This window comes from Pyrgilauda ruficollis, unplaced genomic scaffold (assembly GCF_017590135.1).
Source record: "Pyrgilauda ruficollis isolate IOZ18807 unplaced genomic scaffold, ASM1759013v1 scaffold140, whole genome shotgun sequence".
Taxonomy (NCBI): domain Eukaryota; kingdom Metazoa; phylum Chordata; class Aves; order Passeriformes; family Passeridae; genus Pyrgilauda; species Pyrgilauda ruficollis.
This window is the reverse complement of record NW_024512544.1, coordinates 1,161,971-1,188,112: the sequence shown is the minus strand read 5'-3', so window position 1 is coordinate 1,188,112 and position 26,142 is coordinate 1,161,971. Positions and strand designations below refer to the sequence as shown.

At 36.7% G+C, this 26,142-nt stretch overlaps 1 protein-coding gene across 3 annotated transcripts in view; it reads left to right on the top strand.

Annotated features, from left to right (window-relative positions):
- Positions 1-26,142, top strand: part of SPAG16 (sperm associated antigen 16) — a 370,003-nt gene that overhangs the window by 36,393 nt on the left and 307,468 nt on the right. For all 3 annotated transcript variants that reach the window (XM_041460215.1, XM_041460214.1, XM_041460213.1), the window contains one exon: positions 22,776-22,906. In XM_041460215.1, coding sequence (XP_041316149.1) covers positions 22,776-22,906 — 131 coding nt within the window. The remainder of the gene's footprint in view (positions 1-22,775; positions 22,907-26,142) is intronic.

The window sequence follows — 26,142 nt, the reverse complement described above, 5'->3', positions numbered from 1 at the left end:
TCAATGGGAATGAACATCTACTGAAAAGTGCTCCATAAAGTGCTCATTTAAATGTTTTATTGGGAAGGGTGAAATTAATTTATACTTATTGAGATTATGATTCATTTAAATTCTCTTTAGACCACAAGGGAACTAGGAGTTAGAGCATGAATTTGGTCAGTTCCATGGAGTTTGGTGAGGAATCTATAGAAGAAATGAATGCAATTGAAATTCTTTTTTGAAATTGCAAAAATGCAATTGAAAATGCATTTGTGTATGCATTTACAACCAAATAGAGAAAAAGGGAACAGAAGATGTGGAAAATCTAGGTAAAATTCACTGTCTAGTATTGTCAGGTGTGCTTCAGTAAATGTAAGTGAGCTTTCAAAGCTTACAAAAGTTTAGAGTGAACATGTTATCCAATTTATAAGTTCAGGCACTTGGATTATATCCCATTCAGTAAAAAGCCACTGTATTGTCATGAGATTGTATCCTTGAGACAAAATTATAAATGTTTGTATTAACTGTACTGTTACATAGCAGTGAACTGTGGTGATGGAAATGATTTAACATCTCTTCTGTGTCTGGTAGCTAAATAGTGATCTAACAAATGCCTGTGCTTTTAAGCAGATGCAAATATGAGTCATAGCTGAGCTGGAACATTTACTTCAAGGACAGACATATATTGTGTTACTGCAATATCCTGTAAAAGCTGACATGTCATTTAAAACACAGAGTCCCTTTGATGTGAAGTTTATCACTGAAACAGTAAGTGAAAAACCAACAGGATTTTTTTTCCTAAGAGAATGCATTCTCCTGATTTTACAGTCTTTGTTATGAGACTGAATTAAATTGTAGTAACAGACAATTAGTCTAAAGTATTTACATATCTGGCCCTTTAGAAGCCAGTATCAATAGTGTAAGTAGTCGTAGATTAAGAATGTGCATAGAGTACTACTTTAAACATTTAAATTAATTAAAATGCACTCACAGGTCATTAAAATTGTAGAGAACCTTTGATAATGTGAATTTCATTATGCTCTTGAAAACTTTCCTATTTTTCTTCTCTCAGGTTCCTTTCAGAGTACATTCTATGTTTGATTGCTTTTAAAAGTAATCTTAGCAGGACAATTGCAGCTTTTTTATGTTCACTAAATTATATTTCTACATGTATTCCAACCCAATTTAATTTTCTCAAGTTTTACTTGCTGTAAAACTTTATCTAAAGGTGTGTTGGACATTTCTGGAGTTGAGGAATTAACTGTTTCTGCAGAACAGATTTTGCAATTATGGTCATTGTGTATATTAAAAATAGAGAAGTAAAATCCAGTGATCATACAGATATGGCTTTTATAATTAATTAGACTTTGGGTTAAAATATGACATGGGTGCATGTCACTGAAGTTTCTCCTCAGTTCTATAGAAAAAAAGATTACAAAATTTACAAGAACTGCTGTTCCTCTGCTCTCAAGTAGAAGGGGAGATGAAACCAAGTGATTACTTAATCAGATTATTGAGTTTGAATATAAATTAGCACAGGTGTATTGGGGACAGAATTGGAAAGATGGTCCCAAAGTAGTTAGGGAGGGTTGTAAATGAAACAGATAGTCACTTTGTGTTTGTAATAATGTGGCTAAGAAAGCACTGATTTGGTATTCAGAAGAGAGTAGGTGACTGACAGATAATAGTGGGAATGCTTATTTCTGCAGCCCTTCCCTGGGATAATAAAACTGCAGACATGGAGCTAAGAAAATTGATACAAGTTACCCAAATATAAGACTGCAGCCTAGAGAAAGGAAAAGGAAAAACAACATCTGTGTTTCAAATGAGATAAAAAGTAAAAGCAAAGAAATCATATACTAGACACTATTACTTACATTCCTAAGGAAGCTGGCAGTGTATAACTGAAATTTTACTCTATGTCTGCAAGAAAGCAGGGAAAGAATTATCTGTGAAAATGGGTTTGCAAGGAAAAATGAAGTGACTCAAAATAAGTCTTGTTCTTGTTCATTTAAAAATGTTTAAATCCAGTCTATATTACATCCATGGAAGGAGAAGAGGTACCATGGATAATGTACAAGAGCACTTAGGTTTTAAAAAGGCTTTGGATACTGTCTCACAGATTAATTCCTGCGAACAACTATGGAAATTTGGCCTGACAAATTTTTTTTGGTAATTAATGGAAAAATAGATTAGGAGCATGCAGATATACTGAAGAGGCTTTTTTGCAGGGATATGTTGTCCTTAATGATCTGGAAAATAGAACAGAAAATAAGCTGACAGAATTTGCAGACCAAGTGGCCTGGGTTTGGTGGGGCTGGAACAGTGAGTGCAGCTGAGGACAGGAGTGGAATTCCAAAGCTACTGGAGAACTGATCCAAAGAAATAAAGACAATGTAAGAAGAGGTACAAAGCTCTGCCTTTAAAAAATGATCCAATGTATAAATAGAGATCAAAAAGATTAGAAAGAGTTGATCATTGGCTTTTAATTAGAGTAGGCTCTAGGGTATGTTGTGTAAAACAGGCTTAACATGAGTTGAAAACCACATAATATTGTGGAATAGCTGAGCACTGTGCTGCAGTGTAAACCAGGAATATTGCCTGGAGCATGTGGAATATTCCTCTTGCTAATTTCACATGGCATGTGGCTTTGGCTGCAGTTTTGTGTGCACTCTGATCACAGCTCTTTAGGAGAAAAGTGCAGCATCTACACCAGAGCAGTAAGAATGATTAGAAGTCTATGAAACTGTCAAAGAAAGGGTGAAAAGTGAAATTGGGTAGTCTACAGAAAAGAACCCTAAGGGGAAACAGGATGCATCCTTAAAATAGAAAAGAATTCTGTTTAAAAAATCAGAAAAAAAACCCCAAAAACAAATCCAAAATTACAAAACAAGTTGTTAGAACAAGTAGTAATAAAGTAGAAATTCAGTAAGAGTCATTCAGAGTACAGTGTGTGTTAAGCAGCAAAGAATATGTATATCCCTAGAATATGATGCCTCTTTCCTTCTACTTACAGAATTAATGTTGTGTGACTCAAATGTATAGAGTATGATCCAAGATTAACTGGGTGCATTCTAAAATGTGTCCTTTAGTTGGTTTTGATGGAATTTAATTTAAAAGAATTATGTGTTGTGTTAAGCAATTCTGTATTTTTTTTTTAATATTTTTTGCTATGGACTTGAAAATGGTAAAAAGAAAGCTGCTTTTTAGGTGAAATTCATGCTTTTTAAAAAAGTTGTCTCTTGTATTCTGTAATGTAATAGATAATGTGATGTTTGCTTTAGTTTTAGGGTTTGCTCAAATGTCTTTAAAGATCTTGGGCCTACATGGAGGAAATGAGAAAATGCTTCAGAATATTAGGTGCAAATAAAGCTATAGAGGAAATACTCATTTAGTTGCAAGACCAAATTATAAAGACAACTTATTATAAAATTTTCCATCCACCTTAGCAGTTTTGTTAAATTGAGACATCCAATGCCTTGCATTTTCAGTAGTAAAATTGATTCTTTAAGCCGTTGGTACTTGATAAAAAATACCTCACAAAGCATCTAAAGGGTTTTCTTTGTGCTGAAGAACAAGGCTTATTTTTGAGTCACTTCATGCTGCCAAGAATAATAAAGTAACAGGCCCCCAAGATGGAGAACCAATACAGAAAGTTGTTGGGAAGTAAGATGCATTTGATCCTAATTCTAATTGTACATAGGCTTTGCATATTCATATTTTTTTTTCTGTATTTAGTGTCAATAAGGACAGATTTTAGAACTGAGACTGTGAATCTCAGTCTTGCTATAGTCACTTGCAAAAACTGGTGATAAATAATAAAATTACTGGGCTTTGTATGCAGCTATCCTGAAAGAGGTATGTACTGAAACTGTATTTAATTGAAGAAAAAAACCTTTGAGTTCCCTTTGCAGAGAAGATGAAGCAGATATAAAAAATGCCATAAAGACTTCAAAATGTTTGGTTTTCTTTGCTTTTACAAATAGCTGCTGTTGTCTTACTCAGGACAGACAGATGGAGAGAGTAAGGAATTGTGATGTGCCGGAGAGTTTCCTTTATCCCTCAGAGTTCCTGCAGCACTTTCCCTCATGCAGGTTGGGCTGTAGGATGGGATTTGACTCTGCCTGAGTTCAGAGAGAACTTTGCAGAGGCACCAGAGGCTCCCTACAGAACCCCTGCAGCAGGAGGTGGGATGCTGCTTGCACAGCTGCTGGTCACGTCAGCTCCCTTGGCCTTTGAGACCATAATTGAGCAATTTCATTAACTCAGAACCAACACTTTGTTTTCCCTTTAATTAAAGTGTCAAGACCTTAACATTTCTCTTGGAAACCAGGTGGGAGTTGTGGGGGGAAGAAGAGGAGAATGGTTTAGTTGTGCTTGTTTGTTCACTGACAGGTGTTCAGTGCTTGCAGCCCCCGAAGGGAATTCTGCCAGCACGACATCTCTAACTGTGCAGTTCCAGTGCTCTTTGCAATGTTCAACTTCTGCCAAGATCTCCATTTCTTTCAGGGAAGCAGAGGCACTAACTAGCAGAATGTGTAGAACGCACTACACAAGACATAAATAGTGTTGGGTACCTCAGTTACAATGTTATTGGTGCAAACTTCATTTCACTTGAAAGAGGTCGATGGTTTTTCTTGTGTGACACCAAAGAAAAATCTAAATTCTGCCAAGGTCTATTTCCAATTATAATTCCTCTAATTTTTTTCCAAGGTCTCTTTCATAATGAAAAGTTTATGATGCAGCAGTTGGGAAGAGTTGTGTAATAATTTGGAAACTCTTTATACTAAGTTTTCATTTTCAAATCAATTATTTTTTTGGTGTTTTTGGGTATTGGTAAAACATTCAAGTGTTAGTTATAATTGATAGACAATGGCAAGTCAAAATGTCCAGAATGGTAATTGTATTTGAACTGGGTAAATAATCACCGCTGTTTTTAAAGGAGTATTCTTCCAGAAGTATTTGCAGTCTGCAGTTCAGCAGTTAACTTTAGCTTGGTGTTCAGGGAGGTGGCTAAAAAGGCAATATATGAACTACTCCTTGATATACTTACACAAAAAAGTAGATTAAGTGAGGCCAAACTTAATACTAATTAGGTGTTTTGTTTTCCCATTTTAATGTAGTTCAGCTAAAGTTATTAACGGATAAAACTAGATTCCTTCCAAATTAGTGAAATGTGATTGAAATAGAAAGTAAGTGCTCAGACATCCAAAATCTGGAGGGAAAGGCTCAGGTGCTACTGTGGTATTTATATTTTAAATTAACTATTCTGCAATAAGTTATGGATTTTGGTGTTTCAGTCTTTTTTTCCAATATTTAAACAAAGCTTTTGCATATGTCAACATCACTTTAAGGAAAATGAAATTCAGCATTAGCATTTAGTTTTCATGGTAACAAATCTCTAACATACCCTAAGAGCTCTGGCAGTGCTCACAGTATTCAGGGTTGTTTGTCTTATGTATTCAAACAGCACTTCTGGGAGTGGAAAGTAAAATCTTAATTGTTTCTGTTTGAATGCAATGAAATGAAACAAAATACTAAGTCTTTGCTCCAAACAGTTTATGAATTAATAATCAGAGCGTGTCCTCCAGAAAATGTGACAGTTTCATTGGAGTGTCACATACTATAGAATAATGTTAATGGGTCACAGTCCTCTTTGTAATTGGATTTCCAGTTTGAATCCAGGCTCTACAGGTTTGATCATGATTAAAACTATTTGTTGTATAATCATGGATTAGTTGATCTTACATGCAATAAGCCAAGGTCAACTTCTGTCAGCAGGGAGGCTGAGGTTGGGCAGATTTGTGCTGGAACCCAGCCTGGAATGATGTCTGTACAGGTGGGCTTTTACACCAGAGGAGCAGAAATAATTCATGTGCTGTTCAGACAATGAAGGCAACTCAGATTTATTTCCACTACATGGAACCACTTTGTAAAGCACAACTGCTAAACAATTTTGTGAACACATTAGGAATCTTCTCACAGTCAAATTTGTTTTTTCAGAAGTGCAGTTGAATGTCTCACTGTGGAGTTTGGCCATGATCTCTGAGCTTGGGGGCTAAAAAGCAGAATGAGTCAAGTGGTTTCACAGCTCATTCAGAAGAATGCTTTTTTTTCCTCTTTCCTTTCTGAAGTCCTCTCTCCTTCCCAGAAGCTCCCTGCCTCTACTCTCTTTGTAAATTCTCTAAGTCCTTTCAGTTAAGGTGCTGAATGACAAAGTTTGAACACAGGAGTTTGAAAGCCTAGTTACAGAATTCTGCTACTCAGAACAAAGGTCACACCATGCAGATGTGACAGCAGAACACCAGATACTCGGTGCACAGTTTCAGTTTGCATTTCTTTTGTGTGTTTTACACCATAGTTCTGTATTTATTGTTTCCAGGTTTTTATCTTGTGTATATATCGTTCAGATCATGTGCTATATGCTGTAAATTAACCAAAGCAGATCAGCCAATCTGACATTTATAATTTACTAGAAAGCAGAAGCTGTTTCTATTTTTGCAGGAATCCTTCACTCACTGTACAAAGCAAACCTCCCCAATGTTTCAAAGAAATTGTTTTGGAGAAGTACAGCAAAAACTGAGATTTGCTGTGATGTAAATCTCTCAAGAGTTCATTCCCACAAAAAAAAAAAAAAAAAAAAAAAAAAAAACTAGAAAAAAGTCACTATGCAAAATCAGAGTTCATAGTATTTTAAAAATCTGTAATCATTAAAAATATTTAGTTTACCAGTGGTACTTGTTAATGTGAAAATGTCTACACTATATTTCCATACTTCCGGTGTGTAATAATTATAATTTTTAAAAAATTCCTCTTAGATTGCTAAACTCCTGTAGATAATTTAGGAACAAAATAGTTATTGTTGTGACATGTGACATATAGTTGTGACATGTCTCAGTCTGGAAAGGATGTTAGCAATAGTAGAGGAATTCACAGGCCTCCTTCAGATTTGGTGTAGAAATTGTTCTATGCTACAAGATGTACATGCTCTGGCTTGAACCCAGCAGACAAATAATCAGAGAGTCATGGTAATGCAATACTTAAGAATACTCCAATTGTATGTTTTGACATAGATCACAGGGCTGATTAATGTGAAAATACTGTCCTTGGTTTTTCAATATTGCAAATCAGAAAAATAGTAATGAAGATAGAGATGAAATAGGAGATATCTTTACTTTTAAGAAGTATACTTTGAGGGAGGAATTCTCATTTTGAGTATATTTTAACTATTTTTTTTTTTGATGTACAGTCAGCTGTTGAGCAATTGGTTTTATCCAAACAATAGTAATTGGAAAGAGATGTTCTCTTGAGTTCCAGGCTAGAGGGCTTAGGCAGCTGTTCATTCTGCTGCCCCTGTTCCCTTGCTCTGATCCTGCCCCTCCAAACTCATGGTTCATGACCAATTCCTGCCCACCACCGAAGCTGTGAAGAGCAGTGTGTGCAGGCTTGCTTTGATCTCAAAAATCCATCCTGGCTAAAATAATCGGGGAAATAACAATGAAGAGAAGCTGACAGGGCTTTGTTGGAATAATTGTTTATTTATAGAGTTTTGTTCTGTTTTAATGGAAGACATCCTATTATGTACTAGTTAAGTGTTTTATTACACAGTTTATAAAAAGAGTGAGAGGGGGAAGGCTGACAATATTTGGAGCATATTTAAGGATAATTGGAGAGGTCTTGTGTTGTATTTGTTTTTTAAAAACACAGCCACACAAGCTAATGCACTCACATATTTTGTTAGGCTTGGTGCTAAGTGAACTGATTTTTGGTCTGGGAGTCATAGCAAGGAGCTCTTTACAGTCTTTGTAGTTTATTTCCATTTTTGTCAGGATACACACCGAGTAAGCTTCTAGCCACCATCTGGTAACCTGTGTGAGTGGAGAGCCTCAGTGGCACTAGAAGAGGCTGGCTGTGCCAAGGCTGTGCCTGGGAGCTTAGTCAGAACATGCCAACACCTGTGCAGGGGACTATTCTTGTCAGCTGTGTCAGCTACTCTGCAAGGCTCCAGACTGGCTCACATTTTATACCTTTTGAAGTGGTCCTTTTCCATTTCTTTGTATTAAAATGTTTGGGGTTTGAAATAATTTATGAACATCAGGGAAGCTTTTAAATTAGAGAGTTGCAGGTGTCAGTGTTGTTCCTGACATTACAAATCCTGAGTTTATTACTTCTAAAGATCTTTTTATTAATTAAATTAATTAATTGTGAATTTCCTGTCAGAAGTAAGTTGCTGTAGCAAAGCTAATGAGAGGAAACAAAGAAAGGGTAACCTTTTTGCCCCTCCTTGCAGCCAAATGTATTTGAGCATCACTTTAATATGTCATTGGATTGTTCCAGCCATGGTACAGCTGAGATTTGACTTTATTAGTCCTGTCTTTTTTGGTGAGTCTGTATCAACACTAATTTGGCTATTATTTTTATCTACACAAGTATGTGCCTGTGAGAGGTTGATGTACTTGTAGTCTGCACTGTCTTCTAATAGCTGCTCACCCAATCATTGAATGCCATTTACCAAGGGATTTTAACCTTTCACTTTTTTTCTCAAAATAGTGTCCATAAATTTAGCAGTTATTAGTACTTAAAGCTCTGCAAAGGTGTCCAGGTTCTCTTCCATGGAGGTTAGTAGGAATAGGTCATGGAATCATTGAGTGGATTGAGCTGGGATGTACATTAGATGTCTAAATGCTTTTGAGAATTTAGGGCTTATGTGCTAAGACTGGGTGGATAATACTGTCTAATAAATTTTCTAAGTGTAAATAGCCATCTTCTGTCTAGAGTCAGCTATCATTACATAGTGTTACACTGTAAATTAATTTTCTCTGGTAATTAGTATCATAATAATCAGTTAAACAGATCTAATGTTGCCAATGGCAAGGTTCCAATTTCCTGCCACTGTTTTCTCCCTTCTTTCTCCGTTCTTTGCAGAAAAGAATCCCTTTTCCTGGTGGTACTTGTTTTCTCCTGGAATGATGAGGTGGACAGGATGGCTGTGGGTTCAAATCCATGCTTTTCAGTGCCAGGGAAGCTGGATGTGCATTGGCATATGTGATGCACAGGATCTGCTGGGCTTAGATCAGCATGTTCCAGGAAATCTTTTCCCATTTATTCCAGAGTAGATGACAATTTCTGGGGGGAATTTCAAGTTTGCAATGATTCTTACAGAAACCTGACAGCCTTTCTACATCTGAGACAGAATGCTGCTGGAATTGTAGAGGAGTTCAAAAAGTTCAGTAAGTGTAGGCTTATTGAACAATGGTCAGAATTTGTCTGCCTTTACAGAGGACTTTTGTAGTGTACATTTCTTCTACAGTTATCCTCTGAACATTGTGTTGAAGTGTTTTCTCCAGTCCTGCTCAGGTAAGGCAGCGTTTGGGGGGTTTGGGTTTGAGAAAGCTGTAATTCTACTGCTGTGATAAAGACTTACTGCTCTGTGAATTACTGCATTTTACCTTTCTGCTGAAGTGGGCATGCCAGCTACAAGTACATATATATATATATATATATTAGGTGTCAGTACAAAAATAGTTGGTTATATATCTACACCTTCATGCAGTGTTTTTTCTATAGAAATTTGAAGTGCGGCTCTCAGCTGTTACTTTGAAGTTTGCTCTTTGTGGTTGTTTCTTCCCCCCAGCCCTCTGAGGAAATATCCAGGTAAATCTGTGCTGTTTCATCCCCATGTGCTTTGTGCATTCTTCTGACTGAAATGTTTTAATCCTCTAAATAAGAAGAAAAAGCCCTGAAATTTTCAAGTGATTTTGATTTTTCTGTAATTATAGCAATGCATCTTCTGCTTTGTTCTTTGCATTTTCTTTAGATTCTGAGTTAGAAAAGGAGATGTTTGGAGAGCCTGTACCCATCAGTTTGATAGAAGCCTCCAAAAATGTGTCTAAGCCCTACTGAGGTTACAGGCACATGCAAATAGTGTGTTTGTGTTAGCAGTAATATCTTGGGTGAAAAAATCCAATGTAGCTTAATTTAAGCATAGAAATATGGGGTTAGGACCCCAGTTCTCAAACATGATTAATTAGCCTCTATTAATTATGCTCTTGCAACATTATATATATATTTTTAAATTATTTCTGACTCAAAAGAGGCATCAGACCACTTGAATTTTCCTATAGGGTCCCCTCAGTGGAGTGACATGGCTGACTTTCAGTTCAAGACTTGGCACCAGGGAAAGAACAAGAAGTTTTTAGTCTTGATAGTCTTTTTGGATAGTTTGTTAGCAATTGAATGTAGAATAGATAATTTTATAAGAGGTTTCTTAATTTTATAATGTTTTTTAAATGCTTTTGTTCCAAATAAATAAAATAGTTTTAAGAAACTACTAGCCACAGTATAATCCTGAGAGAATGATCAGAGATGCCATAATCCCTTTTTTTATTACCAGTATATATTAAGTGTTAGTTTTTTCCTGCTCTAGAATAAGGATTTGTGCCTTTAATTGTAGGAATTATAGAAATGGAGAGGAATAATGTCTGATGTGTTTGTGAGCATTACTTTATGCAGTTGAACTGCAGTGCTGAACGGGCCTTTTATTTTCTTCCATAGCACAACAACAACAAAAAAAAACCCCAAAAAACAAACAAACAAAAGAGGATCTTTAATATCTAAGAAATTGCCAGTGTGATTCCAGTCAAATTCTCCATCTGGTCTGGAGGCAGAGTATTACTGAATTTTTCATCAGTTAGGAGCTGGAAGCTGGAGACTTCATTAGGATTTCCTTCAGGGCAAGTACAAAGGCAGTCCAGTGGTGCAGTTTATGGCTTAAACATTACAGGCCTTGTACCTGATGTGCAGTAATAGCTGTGATCACATAGGAAAGTTGTTTAAAAACAACTTTAAATGCTTTTAGTAACTGCAGTTCCTTCGAGTAGAAAATGTGATGGTGTTTTTCCAGATTTACTCTTGGCAGATATTGCCTTCAATACCTGCAGAGGGGAGGCAGAAGCACAAGAATGAGCTGTTGATGTGACAACTGAGGGTAGAAATGAAAGGTAAAAGAAGGAACTGACAGGTGAGGCAGAGCACTTTGAACTGCATGCTAGTGGGAGTGGGACTTAAAATGGGAAAGATGGCAGTGTGGGTTCTCTCTTTGTACATAACTGGAATAATTATGTTCCACAGAATTTTCCATGTAGCATGGAAGTACCCAGGAATGCAAGGAAGCTGGACAGGAAATAAGGGTGAAAGTTCAGTAAGAACATGGCAGATGGCTGTGAACTGCAAGTTAAGAAAAAATGAGGCAATGATACAGATTCTACATCATAAATAAGGGGAGAGAAGATTATAATTTAGAGTTTTAGAGGGCAGAAAGTAGAGAGGACAAAAAGCAAGTTAATTTGTGTGGAAAGGGGTAGTGGAATTTGTGTGTTGTGAAATCAACAAAGAATGATAGGATTTCTGATACAGGGAGAACATTGGCAAGGGAAATGTAATTTGCCTACTCCTTTCTACTTGGGTTTGCTCTGAAGAGGAATGTGTTAAGGTGGATTCTTATCCTAAGACTTTTACTAAAGTCACAGAGAAGTGTGCCAAAAAGATGAGGTAGGAACTGGACATTTACTAAAAAAAAGTTATTTCATACAATACAAGTCAGAGTAAAATTCAGATTTAGAATTAATTACATTTCTGTGTTATTGCAGTGGGTAAGGGAGAGTCCTCCCTGCTCAGGCACATTCAAAGGGCACTTGGGCATAATTGTATGGGCAAGGGATCAGAGATCAAGGGGGGATTTGAACCCCTGTACATTCTCAGGAATTGGGAAAGTTAGAAGAAAAAGCCTTTGCTAGAGGAGTGGATGGAGGAAACAAAATTAATAATTTAATACATAAGGATAGTTAAAATAAATTGAAAGGGCATGTTCCTAAAAAGCTGGGAGATATGCCCTATTTGCACCATTTACTTCTTTGATTTTTCTTCAAACTGATTTTGCATGGTGCTAGGCCCTGTGTGCTTTACTGCAGAATTCCTTGGAGTCTTTGCTTCTAAGGCTGCTTTTTCCCACTAGCATCTCACTCCTCTTACCTCCAGATGGTCTTTGGTTTGTTTTTATCCAGAGTAATGGCCCATGAATTAGAATGGGGGGTGCAGCCTGTGATCAAATTGTCAATTTTTTTGGGTATTGTTGGGCTGCATCCCTTTCTGTTGTAGATTTCTTGTGGTGTCTCTTCAAGCATCAGGCTGCAAACTATGGTCAGGGAATTCTGTGGGGTTTTACCCACTTGTGTCTCAATCCTGGCTGTACCATCACTCTCTGAGTCTACATAGAAATATTGATAAATAGCAGTCGTAAAAATTAGTAAAGCACATTCTTCACACTCATACTGTGCTGTAGCTACTGGTGAGTGAAATTTGATATCTCCAATAAAAGCTTTGCAGCTGTTATGGCAGTGCCCAAGTGCCTAAATTTAGAATGAAATTGCAAGTTGTCTTGAATGTCACCATGGATGAACAGTTGGGAAGAATTGGTTTCAGATATTCCCTCTGACTTGGCCAGAGAGGATGGAACAGAGAACTTCTGTATATAAACAGGTTTGGAGAGATACCAAAAAAAGACAAAATAGCCCCTAGTTCCATCTCAAACTTGTGTGGGTTTGAGGGGCTAATGGTAATAAAAAGCAATAAAAACTGTTGCTTACATTCTTTCTAAGGATATATGATTCTGAATACAGAAAAAGAACAGATCCATTGGGTAAACAATTGCTGTTTGTCAGGGTAAAATTCATTTTCGGTCCCCATGCCATCTGTCCTAACCCACATGAACAAATTGCCTTTATATTGAGAGTACATGGGCTAGGTTTCAAGAATTGAATAAAATCTTGTAGTTTCTGCTGTCCCACTTGAAAGCTCAGTGTTTCAATTTTGTAGCTTGAGAGTCAGGTGGTGATAAACTTATTCTGGTTTTTCATCTCCTTCTGTTGTAAGACGTTGTCACAGGAAGATTGTGCCAGCAATCTGTGGTTACTTTCAAAACTATATTTAAAATGTGAAAAAGTGCCTCAAGAAGCAGAGAAACAAAATAATAGAACTGAAAACTATAAATAATCAGCATTACTATCAGTGCAAATTATCCCATGATTGTAGAAGATACAGTTGTGGAATTGTACAAAATCAATGTAAATAATGTTGCTGGTATGTTCACGTCTGACATGAAGCCTCGAATGGAGAATAATAAAATGTATTCAGATTTTTTTTTTTTTTTCTTATAAACTATTTAGCATTTCTGTATGTGACTTGGGGAGAAAAAGAATCTCAAAAATCTGATTTGTGTTTGAGTTGCTGATAAATTTACCAAATGACACACTGGTGAGGTCTTTTTCCATGAGGAGACCAGGAAAATGAGGAGGGGAAGTCTGGATTACTTGGTAAATGAACGAGAAATAAAAATATTTTTTTTTCTATGCTTTTGAAGTTCACAGAATCACAGAATAGTTTGGCTTTGAAGGGACCTTTAAAGGCTATTTAGTCCAACCCCCCCTACAAGTGAGCAGAGTAATCTTCAACTAGAAGAGGCTTAATTAGGGCATTCTTCATCATTGACTGTGACAAAGGGGACAAAATGTACTCTTAATAGCAGTGTTTACTTACGAGACAGAAGGAGAATAGAATTTAGTAGATGAAAATTGAATCTAAGGACGTTCTGGGTTAGAAATAGAGTTGCTTTTTAATAGAGAATGTAGTTAGGCATTTCACAAATGTACTGGCAGTTACAGTCAATCCTTCAGCCTTGAACAAATGGACAATTTCTAAATAATAGAGTTTTTTAAAGCTGTGTCTAGCTCAAGTAGAAATTTAGTTCAGGGAAGTGCAGAGGCCTGGGTTTTATGTGGTCCAAAATAATTTACAGACTGCAGACATTTTGGGTCTGGTTTCATGTTCTGCTTTGCTGAATCTGGAGCAGACTGACTCCATCACACCTTCAGGCACTTTTAGCAGTTTCAGTTTCACTACTGGCCTGTTTGTGAAGTCAGGCTGGCAGAACTTCTCTCATATTCTGCTGTATCCCCTTCCTGCAGTGCTGCAAATATTTCTGGTGGTTAACAGTGATAGATAACCAGCTTAATCACTGTTTGATAAAGTACTTATTGCTCACAAGTACAGTAATCAATTAATTAGCTCTTTATTATAAAGAATCCATTTTTCTGCAGTATTGACAAGCTGATAGCTTTGTACCTGCATGTCAGAGTAGTCTTACAGGTTTGTTTTCATTATTTCTCATTATGTGGAGCTTGGGATAATGGTTACTGGCTGTCCTGAAACAGAGTCAGGATGATGAAGTGCCAAGGGGGGGAACATGGACGGCATCTGTAAGGCATAATTGCAAATAAATCAATAACTAATGGCCCCTGAATGTGTTTACCAGTTCATTGTAGTGATGTATGGACCTCTGCAAACCCTGGGTGCCTTATAACAGTTATTGAGATGATTACAGTGGGTACTTTGGCCCTGGCAGAAATTAGTGTATCCAGGCTACTGAGAATATAAACACAGTTTCTGAGCTTCCCGACAGTGCCTGAGAAGCAGAATAGTAATTTGAGGAAAAATAAAATTAGTTTGTTAATATTTGGAAGAGGAATAAAAGAATGGAAACATTTAGAACTTATTAGCACCTCAAGCATTTGTGTTTGGATATTACTAGTGGTAGGAGAGCCTTTGGGAGCAGGTATTTTTTCTCTTGTTAAAAATGCAGGTGAGGTCATGTCAAAAGAAATCATTAAAGAAAAAAGGGTTTTTCCACAGGTTTCACAGTACATGTTTTAGGAATAAAATCAAAATGAATTCAGATGAGCTGTCCTCTGGAACATCTGTGGATGAGTGGATAATCTTGTATTGTTTGCACTGAGGTTTTCTTGGAGAAAATCAAGAAAGCATCTAGATTTTTTAGTTGATTCTACAGTAGGATACCTCTGTGGTAGAGAAAATTCACATTAATCACTATGAAAATTAAATATATATATATATATAAACCCAATATTGCAGCATATTTTGGAATATGTCAGAAAACTGAAGTAACTTGATGTCTATCATTTACTCGGCATTGCCTCCTTAACATGATGAATTGTGTGCAGCCTGTGCTGCTGTAGCTTAAAATATTGCTGGTGTTTAATTGCACCATAATCAAAATTTAAGTCTACAAAATCAAATTATAATTGTAAGAGGTCTCTATATTTATTGCACTGTTGTTTATTTTAACATTGACCATAAATGTAGTTGATTTTCAAACATAGGCCTTTGAAAGGAAGGGATAGGGAACATCTTTGGGAATAGCACATGGTTATTTGTGACTTAGAAAACTGCCATGAAAATGGATTGCATGCCTCATATCATGATAATTTATTGCAGCATTTTCATAGATGTTCTTTTGCTTCTTGCAAAATGATCAAGCTGAGTTTTGTAGCAGTGTTTGCAGTTGTTTATGCTAGATTAAGTTGTATACATAGCTGTGTGTACATCTCTATTGTATGAACGTTTGGTTAATTAGCTGTGAGACATGTAATGGTGTTTTGAAAAACAAACAGGAGCACGTTCTGTTGTTACAATGTAGTGATGAGATGATGATGAGAATCAGGGTGACAAACTGGAAATTACTACCAGTAAAATAGAACTGGATTTATTCTTTCACATGTGATAAACTTGTATGCATAACTTAGCACTCAGAATTACTGTACATTGCTGTTCTGGGATAATTTACTGTGACTCTTCACTCACCTTGTTGACTCTACAGAGACTGTTGGTCATGCAATTTGCTGTGACAGGGAAGAGTAATCAAAAGAAGGGGTTAAAATACATTTGATGATGCAGCTGGGATGGCAGAGGTGTTGGAAGAAGGCTGCATGGGGTATTTCTGTACAGCACAGATACCCTTTTGAACACAGAACAGGTCCTCAAAGAAAGTTGGAGGTTTTTTTAAGGATTGCTCATTCTCTGAAGAAATTATCTGTTCATCTTTATATAGCTTAAGCCTTTGTCTTCGACTCAGTGTGGGTGCAGAGCACTTAAACCTCCTCCTTGTTCTGTGGTCACTCTTGAGCAAGGCTCAAGGAGCTGTTTTGTGTTTCTCTGGTCAGAGTCCCAGAATGGTTTGAGTTGGAAGGGACCTCAAAACTCATCTCATTCTGTGCCCTGCTATGGTCAGGAACACCTTCTGCTAGACCAGGTTGCTCCAAGTCCCATCCAGGCTAGCCTTGGACGCTTCCAGGCTTGTGCTGTGACTGCCAGCTCTCAGGGCACTGGGCAGCTGCCCCCAGTGCACAGATCATGTTCCAGTCTCCACACTGGGGTGTCGTGTTCATCCTTAACAGCGTCAGCCACAGCTGTGTTTCTTTCGCCTGAGAAATGTGATTTACTTGGGCATTGGAGAGGAAGTTTAGCAGAAGCTAAAACATTGCAGTAGTTTTATTTCTGTAGTGTTGGGCAGTATGCTTGGCATAGAGTAATTTTGCATTTTATACTGTTACTTTCTGAAATAGTGGTGATAAAGTCAAACAAGCCCTAGTGCTGAAGACTGGAAAAAAGCTATTGCATTTCAGTGATGGATCTTTCTATAATTGTTATCTTCTTGCTTTTTCAAACCTCTCTGATTATTAATCATATCTGGCTAATCAAATCTGGTTTTAATAGCTGCAGTAAAACAAACAAAACCAGTGAAGTGCAGGAGCTTGAAGTTTATCCTTTTGATAGTAGAAAATAATTGCAGTATATTTATCAATGAGTGCTAATGAGAGCTCTAGTCCAAAAGTGATCGAGTGTCTGTGGCATAGTTAGACATTGAGTAGTGGAGCTTTCTAGTTTTTTATTGCATAGGCAATGGCTTGACTTGATGTGGTAGAGCCTTAAAACTGACATTGTCAGGAGCAATTTCAAGTGCAAATTTACTGTTAGCACCAGTTCACAAACTGTTTGAAGAGCTACACTAGCCCTGAATTTGCAGACAGAACAGTTTTACCATTGCTTTTTTAATTAATCTGGCTTTTACTGCCTATTACATAGTATCTTCATGTTTATTTTATTAAAAAAGGAGCATTATAAACTGAATAAGGAGGAGTTATGTGGCCACAACCTTTGTAGCTGAGTTTTATGGTTTTTATTAGCAAGCCAAGCAAGATGGAGCAGGCAGTAAAAGTTTTACTACATTCTCCTGCTATTGCTTTCAAGTTCCTTTCCTTACATTTCAGATGTTTATAAAATAATTGTGGTCATGATTAGCATAGTAAAATAATGTGCAAATGTGTTGTATTATGGTTACTATAGACACTGGAGCATTTTGAAATGGAGTTGTTTCAGTATTAATTGTACAGCAGTGCCTACTGACTATTTCACTGCTGCATTATGCTCAGTGGGTGCACTAAATACCTTCATTTCTTTTTACTCTGCTAAAAAAGGATACCCTGTTCCTTCAATTACAGCAAATATGAAAGCAAAGTAAAATCATGCTCAGCTACTGTATTAGATGTCAATTTTTCTGTCACTCTTGCAGCAAAGCTTTTTAATATTAGTTTAATATTTTCCTGCTTAGCATTTGGTTCCTTCTGAATCTGCCTTCCTCTAGTGCTGCAAAACTGAGCTGCTCATTATCAGGGTTTTTTCTTCATGGCAAAGGGGGAAACGGGAACAGATTTGAATCTTTCTTCATTTACTTTGAAACTGTAAACAATTTTAAATATAGCCAACAAAAAGTAAAATGGGGTTTAAAAATCTCATACTCTAGTTTGCAGTTCAAATGTTTTTTGCATATTTGATATATTTTATTTTTGATGGTCTGTGAAGCAAGATTCATTCATTGTCAGCAATTGCAGCCAAGAGTATTTTCATTCTTATTTATATATTTGTGTTTTAGGAATGTTTTGTTATTTACACATTTTGAAAATATGGATTCTTAGTAATCCTTAAGTTGTTTTGAAAGTTGGGACAAAAAATGAGTGTAAAATCAAGCCCTGTTCTGAAAACTATATATGTAGTAAATAGCTTCTGAGTACACTACTGGTTTCCATGAGATTGCTTTGATATTTAAAAACTAAAATATGGAAATTTCGATGTATTGAAACAGTTTGAAAATGAAAATAGACAAAATATGTTCTCCATAATGTAAAGTGTATCAGATTTTTCAGGAAAAATAAGTGAACAATTAATTAAAAGTCTCTGTAACTTGGAATAAAAAGAGACTTCCAATGGTATGTCAGTATAACTATCAGTGATTAGTTCAGGACTCCTTTCTAAGTACAGAAAAACAGACAATGCTGACTCTTGGGTGAGAATTGAGAATAGAATATTTCCTTTAAAATATTTAGTGATATAAGTTAGACTGTCTTTCTGAGTCATGGACCCTAAGAAGAACTTAATTTTCATTGCTTCACATTTCTGAAAAAAATATCTAGTATTTGCTTTTTAAATTGAATGTATGGATACACCAGCACCTGTGACTGTGCTCCTCGTGCAGGTCTGAGCTGCAGTCTTACAATGACCTTGACAGCTTTCAGATTGGAACTGCTGATGATAATGGTCATTAATTTTTGCAAAAAGAAAAGGTTGCTCCTTCTCCTCCCTCGCTGAAAGACAGTGATCACTGATTTGCTGTCTGATGGGCTTTGCCTCACTTAAGATGACTCTATTTTATTTCAGAATTAAAGTAGCAAGGTTTCAGCTTGTTCCTGGGTACAGAGTGAAGGTGCTTCCTCAATTGACTTCAATTTTTAACATCTGAGTGAGGAGAAACTCAACACTACCTGTAATAATGATATAGACAAGGCCAAACTGTGATTTAGACAAACTGATTTGGATGTTTTCTATTAAACTCCACTACATTTTTCTCAGCTCTGAGATGATTTAGATCAGTTCCACTTATCTATTCATTGCCTTCTGTATGTTTTGACAAATGAGCCTCTTGTGTCTTTCTTGAGGAAAAAGAAAGCTGTAGACTTGCTCTGAAGAGCCCTACTATTGGAAGAGAAAAGGCAGTCTTACTGGAGAAGTTCAGGACAGAAAAGAGATATTTCTAATGGCTTTAAGGGTAAATTTTCTTAATTGCATGACAGTTGGCATCAAGACAAGGCTTTTTATTTTATAAGGGGAAATTAAGGAATGGTTTCAGACTCAGAAGATATGAGCTCAGTTTACAAGCTGTCCTGGAGAATTTCAGCTTGATCTGGGGTAAATCACTGAATCCTCTTATGGTTCAGGCTCTTAAACTAAACGTGGGAAAAAAAGCAACTAAAAAAAATTCCAAACAAACAAAAGAAAGCCAAGGTCTTCTCTTCTGGTTTGTTTTTTGTACATGAAATCTGTGAGGTATGAAATGCCTTTATGACCTCTGACAATTCTGACTTCTGTAGCCTTCTCTCTTGTGATATTTTAGACAGCTGTGGAAATACTGTGTGTAAATGGCTCAAGAGTCATGTCAGCTTTTCGTGAGTGGCTGATTATTGCACCTGTGATTTTAGATAACAGAGGGAGTGTACTGTCAAAGGGACAGGTACCATTTACCCCTGTCAGTGACTGAGAACATGCATTCAGAAGGGTTTTTATTCATAGAGGTTCTTCCTAGGACACTCTTTTGACTGTTCTGTTCCTTGCCTTTTGTGATAGAGCAAATGTCACAGGCAGGAAGTGCAGTAACTCCTTTTTATATGGATATGAGAGAGAAGCTTGGTAGGTTTTTATTTTTGTCACAGTACAAATGTCTTGTAAATAGCAGATAAAGGAGTGAACAAAAACACAGTATATTGCTTTGGCTCCTTAGCACTCAGGATGTTCTCCTGAATTTTGGCTTGCACATGGCCCTTGCCCGTGCTGAAGGAACATCAGACTTTGCAGTCAATGCCTGTAAAAGTTTCACAAGCCTTGTTATGCAAGGTCTCAACTTGGGTAATGGATTCTCTTTTACCCTTAGCATTTAGCAATTGGAAATAATAAAATGAGGATCAAATAATGAAACTTGATTGCCAAAATTTGTCAGGGGAGAAGAGATATCTTCATACAAGCATTATTGAACAGTTCTATTGTAGCAAGTTTTTAGGATAAAAATACCCCATTTATTCCACAGTGAGAAATATTTGTGTCTGGAGAAAAAAGTCACACTCTGACTTCTACCTGCTGGGGAGCTACTGAAATCAACATTTCATCTGGCCATGACTAGTGATCCCACTGTTCATGCCAGTGGGAACCATAGGTATGAATTATCTCAGCTGAGGGCAAGTCTCCTGCTCTAGCAGAATACAAGATTACTTCTGCAAAGGGTGCAAAAGCTACAGTTTCAGAAATGTTTCAGATCCTTACAATGGAGTTACAAAAACCCCATTATTTTTATATTATTCTCTTTTTACTATATTTTTTAATGCTCCAGCAATCATTTACAGCTCTATCTCCTGAAGTAGTATCTGGGGATTTTTTCCTACTGAAAATGCAAGATTTTCTGTCACTTCTATTCAGAGAGCCTTACATTTCCTAGGCTTGTTTCACTCTGAAATGAGGAAATCTGGTAGCATTTACTAATTGGTTGTATTCCAGAAAGTGAATGAGGACAATTTGCAAAAAACATGCTGATTTTATGTCTTTGTTATGTTATAATCAGAGTTGTTCAAATTTGTAAACCTTGAAAGGTAGAACTTTGTAGAACAAGGAGTACAGAAAGCTTCCAAGAGTTGCACAGAGGTAGACACATGTTGGGACTATACTTACCTTTAGGTAATATCTTTACTCAGTTTAGTGTGTGTGAATAATAAATACTGCAGACTTATTGTAATTGTTCCTAAATTTACAAAATCCATGGATTTTTCTTGAACTGGCTTCAGAGATCTTCAAGAATATTATGGCTGAGACACAGTCAGAACTTGACATGCAGTTTGTATAAAAATGTGGAACTTTAGCCAAAACCACATTCCTTGTTGGATTAACAATGCCAGATTAATCTTTCTTCTTTATGTATTTGTACTTGACATATTTATTTCCTAATTCTGAATATTCCAGATTAATTACTTCTGGTTTTTTTTTTCCAAAAGTAGGTATCTTGCTAGTAGCTGTGTTAAGCAAAGGATGACTGTGCTCATTTGCTTTTCCATTGATGCCTCAGGTTTTAGCTTTTATATTTTTCAGATCCTGTACTGCTTTAATGTGTGGGTCTGGGCTTCATATTAGGGGATGGTGAGCTCTCTGCACAGAGTAGGGAGACAAAACAATTCCTTCTCTAGCTGGGAACCAAGGACAAATGATCCAAATTTCAGGCCCAAGAGCATCAACAACGTGGACTAAGGAGAGAAAAACAAGAAGGATGGGACTTCATGGGCTAAAGCTGTAATTGGACAATTAACTCCAATATGCAAATGGACCAGAACTTATAAAAATGAGAGACATCATGACCATTTTGTGACCATTTTGGTTCACCTTGGGTGCAGCCCTGGCTGGGCTCTTGTGCTGCCCAAGGTGCATCCATTGAGGCCTTTTAATAAATTCCTACTTTATTCTTTAAATCTGTCCAGCCTCTGTTCTAGATCAGCCTTCACAAGGCATCACCATGATTTCCAGATTCTGTCTTTCTCCCCGTTCAGAGACAAAAGACTGTTGTCTGATATTAGTCAATATTGACAGTCCCTACTGTTCCATGGATTTTAGAGTGGTTTTGTTAGGCTCTGATTGATGCCACATTCCACTGAAAAACATCTTTCAGGTCTTGGGTCTGGAATAGATGTGCTCAGACTGATCATTAAGTCATTAGTTCAGTGGTTTCATAAGTTAAGCTTGGGTTAATAGCACCCTTGTAGGACAATGCAGGGTGTGGAGCTTCCGAAACCAAAGACAGATATTCTTTTGCTGCTTTGGATTTGTGAAATTTGCTTTATGCTCATTGCTGCAAATTAGCAGCAAACATGATGGCTGCTATCAAGTTTAGTGCAAACAAATACTAAAAAGACTTAGTGGTTATCCCTGCTGTGTGTGTGCTTTCAGATTAAAATACAGTGATTTTATTCCCTCCTCAATCTTAGTGTTTGATGGGCATTTTAAAGAGTACAGCGATTTCAGTGTCCTTTAAAGCTTATCACAGCAGGATGTCCTAAAATGTTGCAAACAGAAGCCATCAGCCAAGTCTTCAGCAAATTGTGGTGTCTTGGAAAGTGGTTTTGTAATGGCTGGTGCAGTCCTTAGAATATATTGTGCACAGTTACCCTTGTTACATTTTTTAATGGCAATCTATTTTTGATAAAGCTATTAAACTTGGTTAATTAGAGCTAGTAGTAAATCTCCTAGTCTGCTGATTAATCTTAGGAAGTACCTTAAACCACACCAATGGAAAATGAGGCTGTAAATTAGCTACACATATTTTGACTTTTTATTGGCGTTATACTTCCAAGAAAGGTCTTTTGAAGAATACAGCAGCTTTGCCTCTGGATGCAAATCATGGAGCTAACCTCCCATGGAAAACAGGGATAGAAATCAAATAGGCCATGGAAAAAAGGAAAACAACCCATGCTAGTAATCTTACTGGGTTTGATATAAACCTTCCTTCTCAGTTCTTGTTCTGTTTTTTTATGTCAGGCCAGTTATCTTAAATAGTAGGAATATAATTTGGAAAGAACTAATTATTAGTGTTCAGTTGTTCTGCCTGCAGTCAGCTTTACCAATATATATCAAAATTAATAAAATCAGGACAACATTGATGTAAAAAATAATGAAAATTGAATAGAAGATAAAAAAAGAGTGGAAAAATAAGAAATTTGGTTTTTCAAAATAGTAATATAGATAGATACATTGTGTGAAGTTATGTAGCATTTCTGAGAATTAATAATTCTGGTTTTCTGCAGGATTCAGAGTTCCCTGTTGATCGTGAAGGGACCCCATCCTTTGAGCATGCTAAAGAGCACACTCAGCCCCTGAAATCTGGACAGTATCAGCTGAGCAGCATTTTGAAGGTGCACGACTTCGCAGTGAGCTGGTAGGAACCGTGAGCAGTACATTAATTTTATTGGGTACATGTGGAGTTTTATTTTTCAACAGGTCATTGAGAAGCGTTTACTGTAAGTAAATATCTGAAAAATGACTGGCAGCACTCAGGGGGACTTCCTCTCTGAAGGATGTCACAGTGGAAAAATTGATCATGACATGCAGTGGGAGTGTAAATACAGTAAAACACCTGGGCAGAACTGGTTAAAGACTGAGATTCATCTTTTATGTAGGAAGAGTGGGATTTGGTTAATAGGTATAAAAACAGAAACCAACTCTGGTAAACTCTGGTTCCACAAAACTAAATTATAATGCTGAATATTTCTGCAATTTGTATTTGGTTGTAGTTTATTCCCCTGGGTCAAAAATCAGAAGAGTTTAAATTTAGATTGGCTTGCTTAGCTGCAGCTGAGGAAGAATGAACCTAAAAATATTTTTTAAAAAAGTAAATGTTCATAGTAAAGTTCTGACAATTCTGATGCATTGACTGGGTTTGAATATAATTTTAAATTAAATTTTAAAAATATTTATACAATTAATACTTATAATGCAAAGGTCACATACAGTTGCTCTTGGTAACTTCCCACATTTTGCAGTGAATAACCACCACAGGGCTGTGAGCTTTGGCCTCCATGAACAGGATTCTGCTTAGACTCCCAGATGCTCAATTTTGGGTTTTTGTCTGGTTTGCATAACTTCCTCCCAAATTACATTGTCATATTGGTCCAAGCACGAAAGAAAGCTTGCAGCTGGTGTCTCTGTGCTGCTGCTCAGAGAAGCCTGTAGCAAATCCACCCAAATATCAGTGGGTTCTTTGGCTTATCTGAAGTACACCAGGTTCAATAATAGTGTGTGCTTAAAAAAATACAAACCAGACAGAAAACCAGTCTGGAGAAGGAAGACACTTCCACACTGGGCAGGATTTTCAGTGCATCAGGTGGGATAAGCATCCAGCTGTGATCCTTCCAGGCTGCAGCAGCACAAGCTGTTGGTGTATCACTGGCTCAAGTAATCATTTCCATGTTAAAAGTCTGCCTTTACCTGTAGAGAAAGCCAGGTTCCAGTTGCTAAGTACTTCTGAATGTTGTTACAAACTGCTTATGAATCTAGAAGGATTTAATATGTAATTGAAAGTCTTAGAAGCTCTGGTCTAGTGAGGAAAGAACATCTCTAACAAAGTTTACCCCTTATTTTGTAGCCAAAAAACAGCAGATAAATATGGTCATTATATGGTCAAAACTATTCCTTGTTTTCATTCTCTTTCTTGAATTATATTTTTATATAATTTCTGTAGATCCTTCTATCCAGTGCTTCTAGTTATTGCTAGCAGAAATACTTAATGTGCTGAGAAATTGTACGTATTCTTTGAAATTCATAACTGGATATCACACCTTAAGGATACAGTGCCACTTCAGCAAGCAATTTTCTAAAATAAAAATAAATTGGATGTCCTTAAACTTATTTGGAAATACTTTAGAACTTGCTTGGAGAAACAACAACTGTACTAAAAGAAACCTGCCAGAGAGGATGTGTGTTTAATTTTATATACTGCAAATAAGATGTTGACTTTCATGTAAATATGCTACTTTAAAGAAAGTGAGAGTCTGGGATAATGCTCTGAAATTAAGTGAAATGCTTCTTTTAAAAGTGTGATAATATAAAATCATGTAAAGAACAAAAGAATTTTAAGGTGTGCTTGAAAAATGTAAACAAAGCAACTGAACTTTTTTTGTTAGCTTAAAAAAGTCTCTGTGTACATTGGGGGGGGTGTAGTTACTACACATGTATCTATATCTGAAAAAACCACTTTAAACATATTTCAATTAACAAAAGTGATTTCCTATATTCTATTCCTAATACTGCTATTTAAAATCAACCTTTTCAAGTGCTGGAAAAGAGAGATTGTCTTGTTTTTCTTGGTAGTGCCAAAGGCTCTATGGTCGCTGGCTTTGTCTTTTCTTGACAGTGTTTACTACAGTAATTTTTTTGAACACCCTCCTCAGTTTCAAGCAAATTTGACAGAGGAATAACAGACTGAGGAAGTCCTGAGGATCCCAGGACTGTTTCAAGAGAACAGATCTCTGTTGAAGAAAGGGTCACTTTTAGGATCCTTTTGGCTCTAGGTGACTGAGAACTCGGAGACAACAGAAGTTGCAAATTTTTGGGGGGAAGAGCTTCAAAATACCTTTTTAGATGCTGTAGAATCCAATCCCAAGGCACACAGGTAATGCACACAGAGCTTGGTTTTTTAGTTTGGCACTGCAGCTATTCAGTTCTGAATCTAGTTTTCCAAGAGGTTATTAAATGCATAAATCAAGATTTTTCAGAGAAGAATGACTTAGATTAAATTGTTTGTATAGGGAATTCAATTTAAATAGCCCACCTAAAGAAATTCCAAATGTTCACTAAATGTATTTCTAGTAATTATAATTGTCTATCTGATTTTACAGACACAAGGGGAAATCCATATGCACTAGATGAAAATTAAGTTTTTATTGTAGTTCATGTTCATAGGATAGATGAAAAACATTCTGTTGACTTATGAGACCAGATTTTTCTCACCAGAACCAGTGAGAAATCTGGTTTGTGTTATGGGTATTACTGGGTTCTTCTACATTTCCATAGAAACTGGAGCACCTGCAAATCCAAATTCACAGTTTGCACAAGGAAACCTACATTAGTTCTTCAGACCTTCATCAGTATTCATTGAAATGCGTGTTAGTGAAGGGGGAGGAGAAATCCCTTGGGAAACCATGTTTATTTGCTGCTAAGCTGAATGATTCCCACTTCTCAAATCATCTCACAGGCATTCCTTTGCTGCATTAAATTCCCATTGCTCCAGTGTCCTTTTAAATGTCCTGGTGCATCTTACTGTGCCTACAAGAAGCACTGTAATAAGATCTACAGTGGCTGAAGGATCTTCCTTAATCTTACTTGTCCTCTTTCTCCTCACTGGCTTTCTGCATGTTTGCTTTAAGCTTTCGTATTGTTTCCCACAAAAATTACCTCTGCATTCACCACATGCAGTGCTACATCTGTCATGGTTCATCTTGCCTTCATTTGGAAAAAGAAAGGTGCCCACACAAACAGTATTCAGTGCATTTTCAATGTTTAGCACAGCATTGGAAACCAGGAAAATGCCAGGTATTATGGTGGAGAGATGACTACCCAAGAAGAAGCTGAAAAATAAGCAGTAATTATCTAGGCTGTTTTGGTAATTTTTTAAGA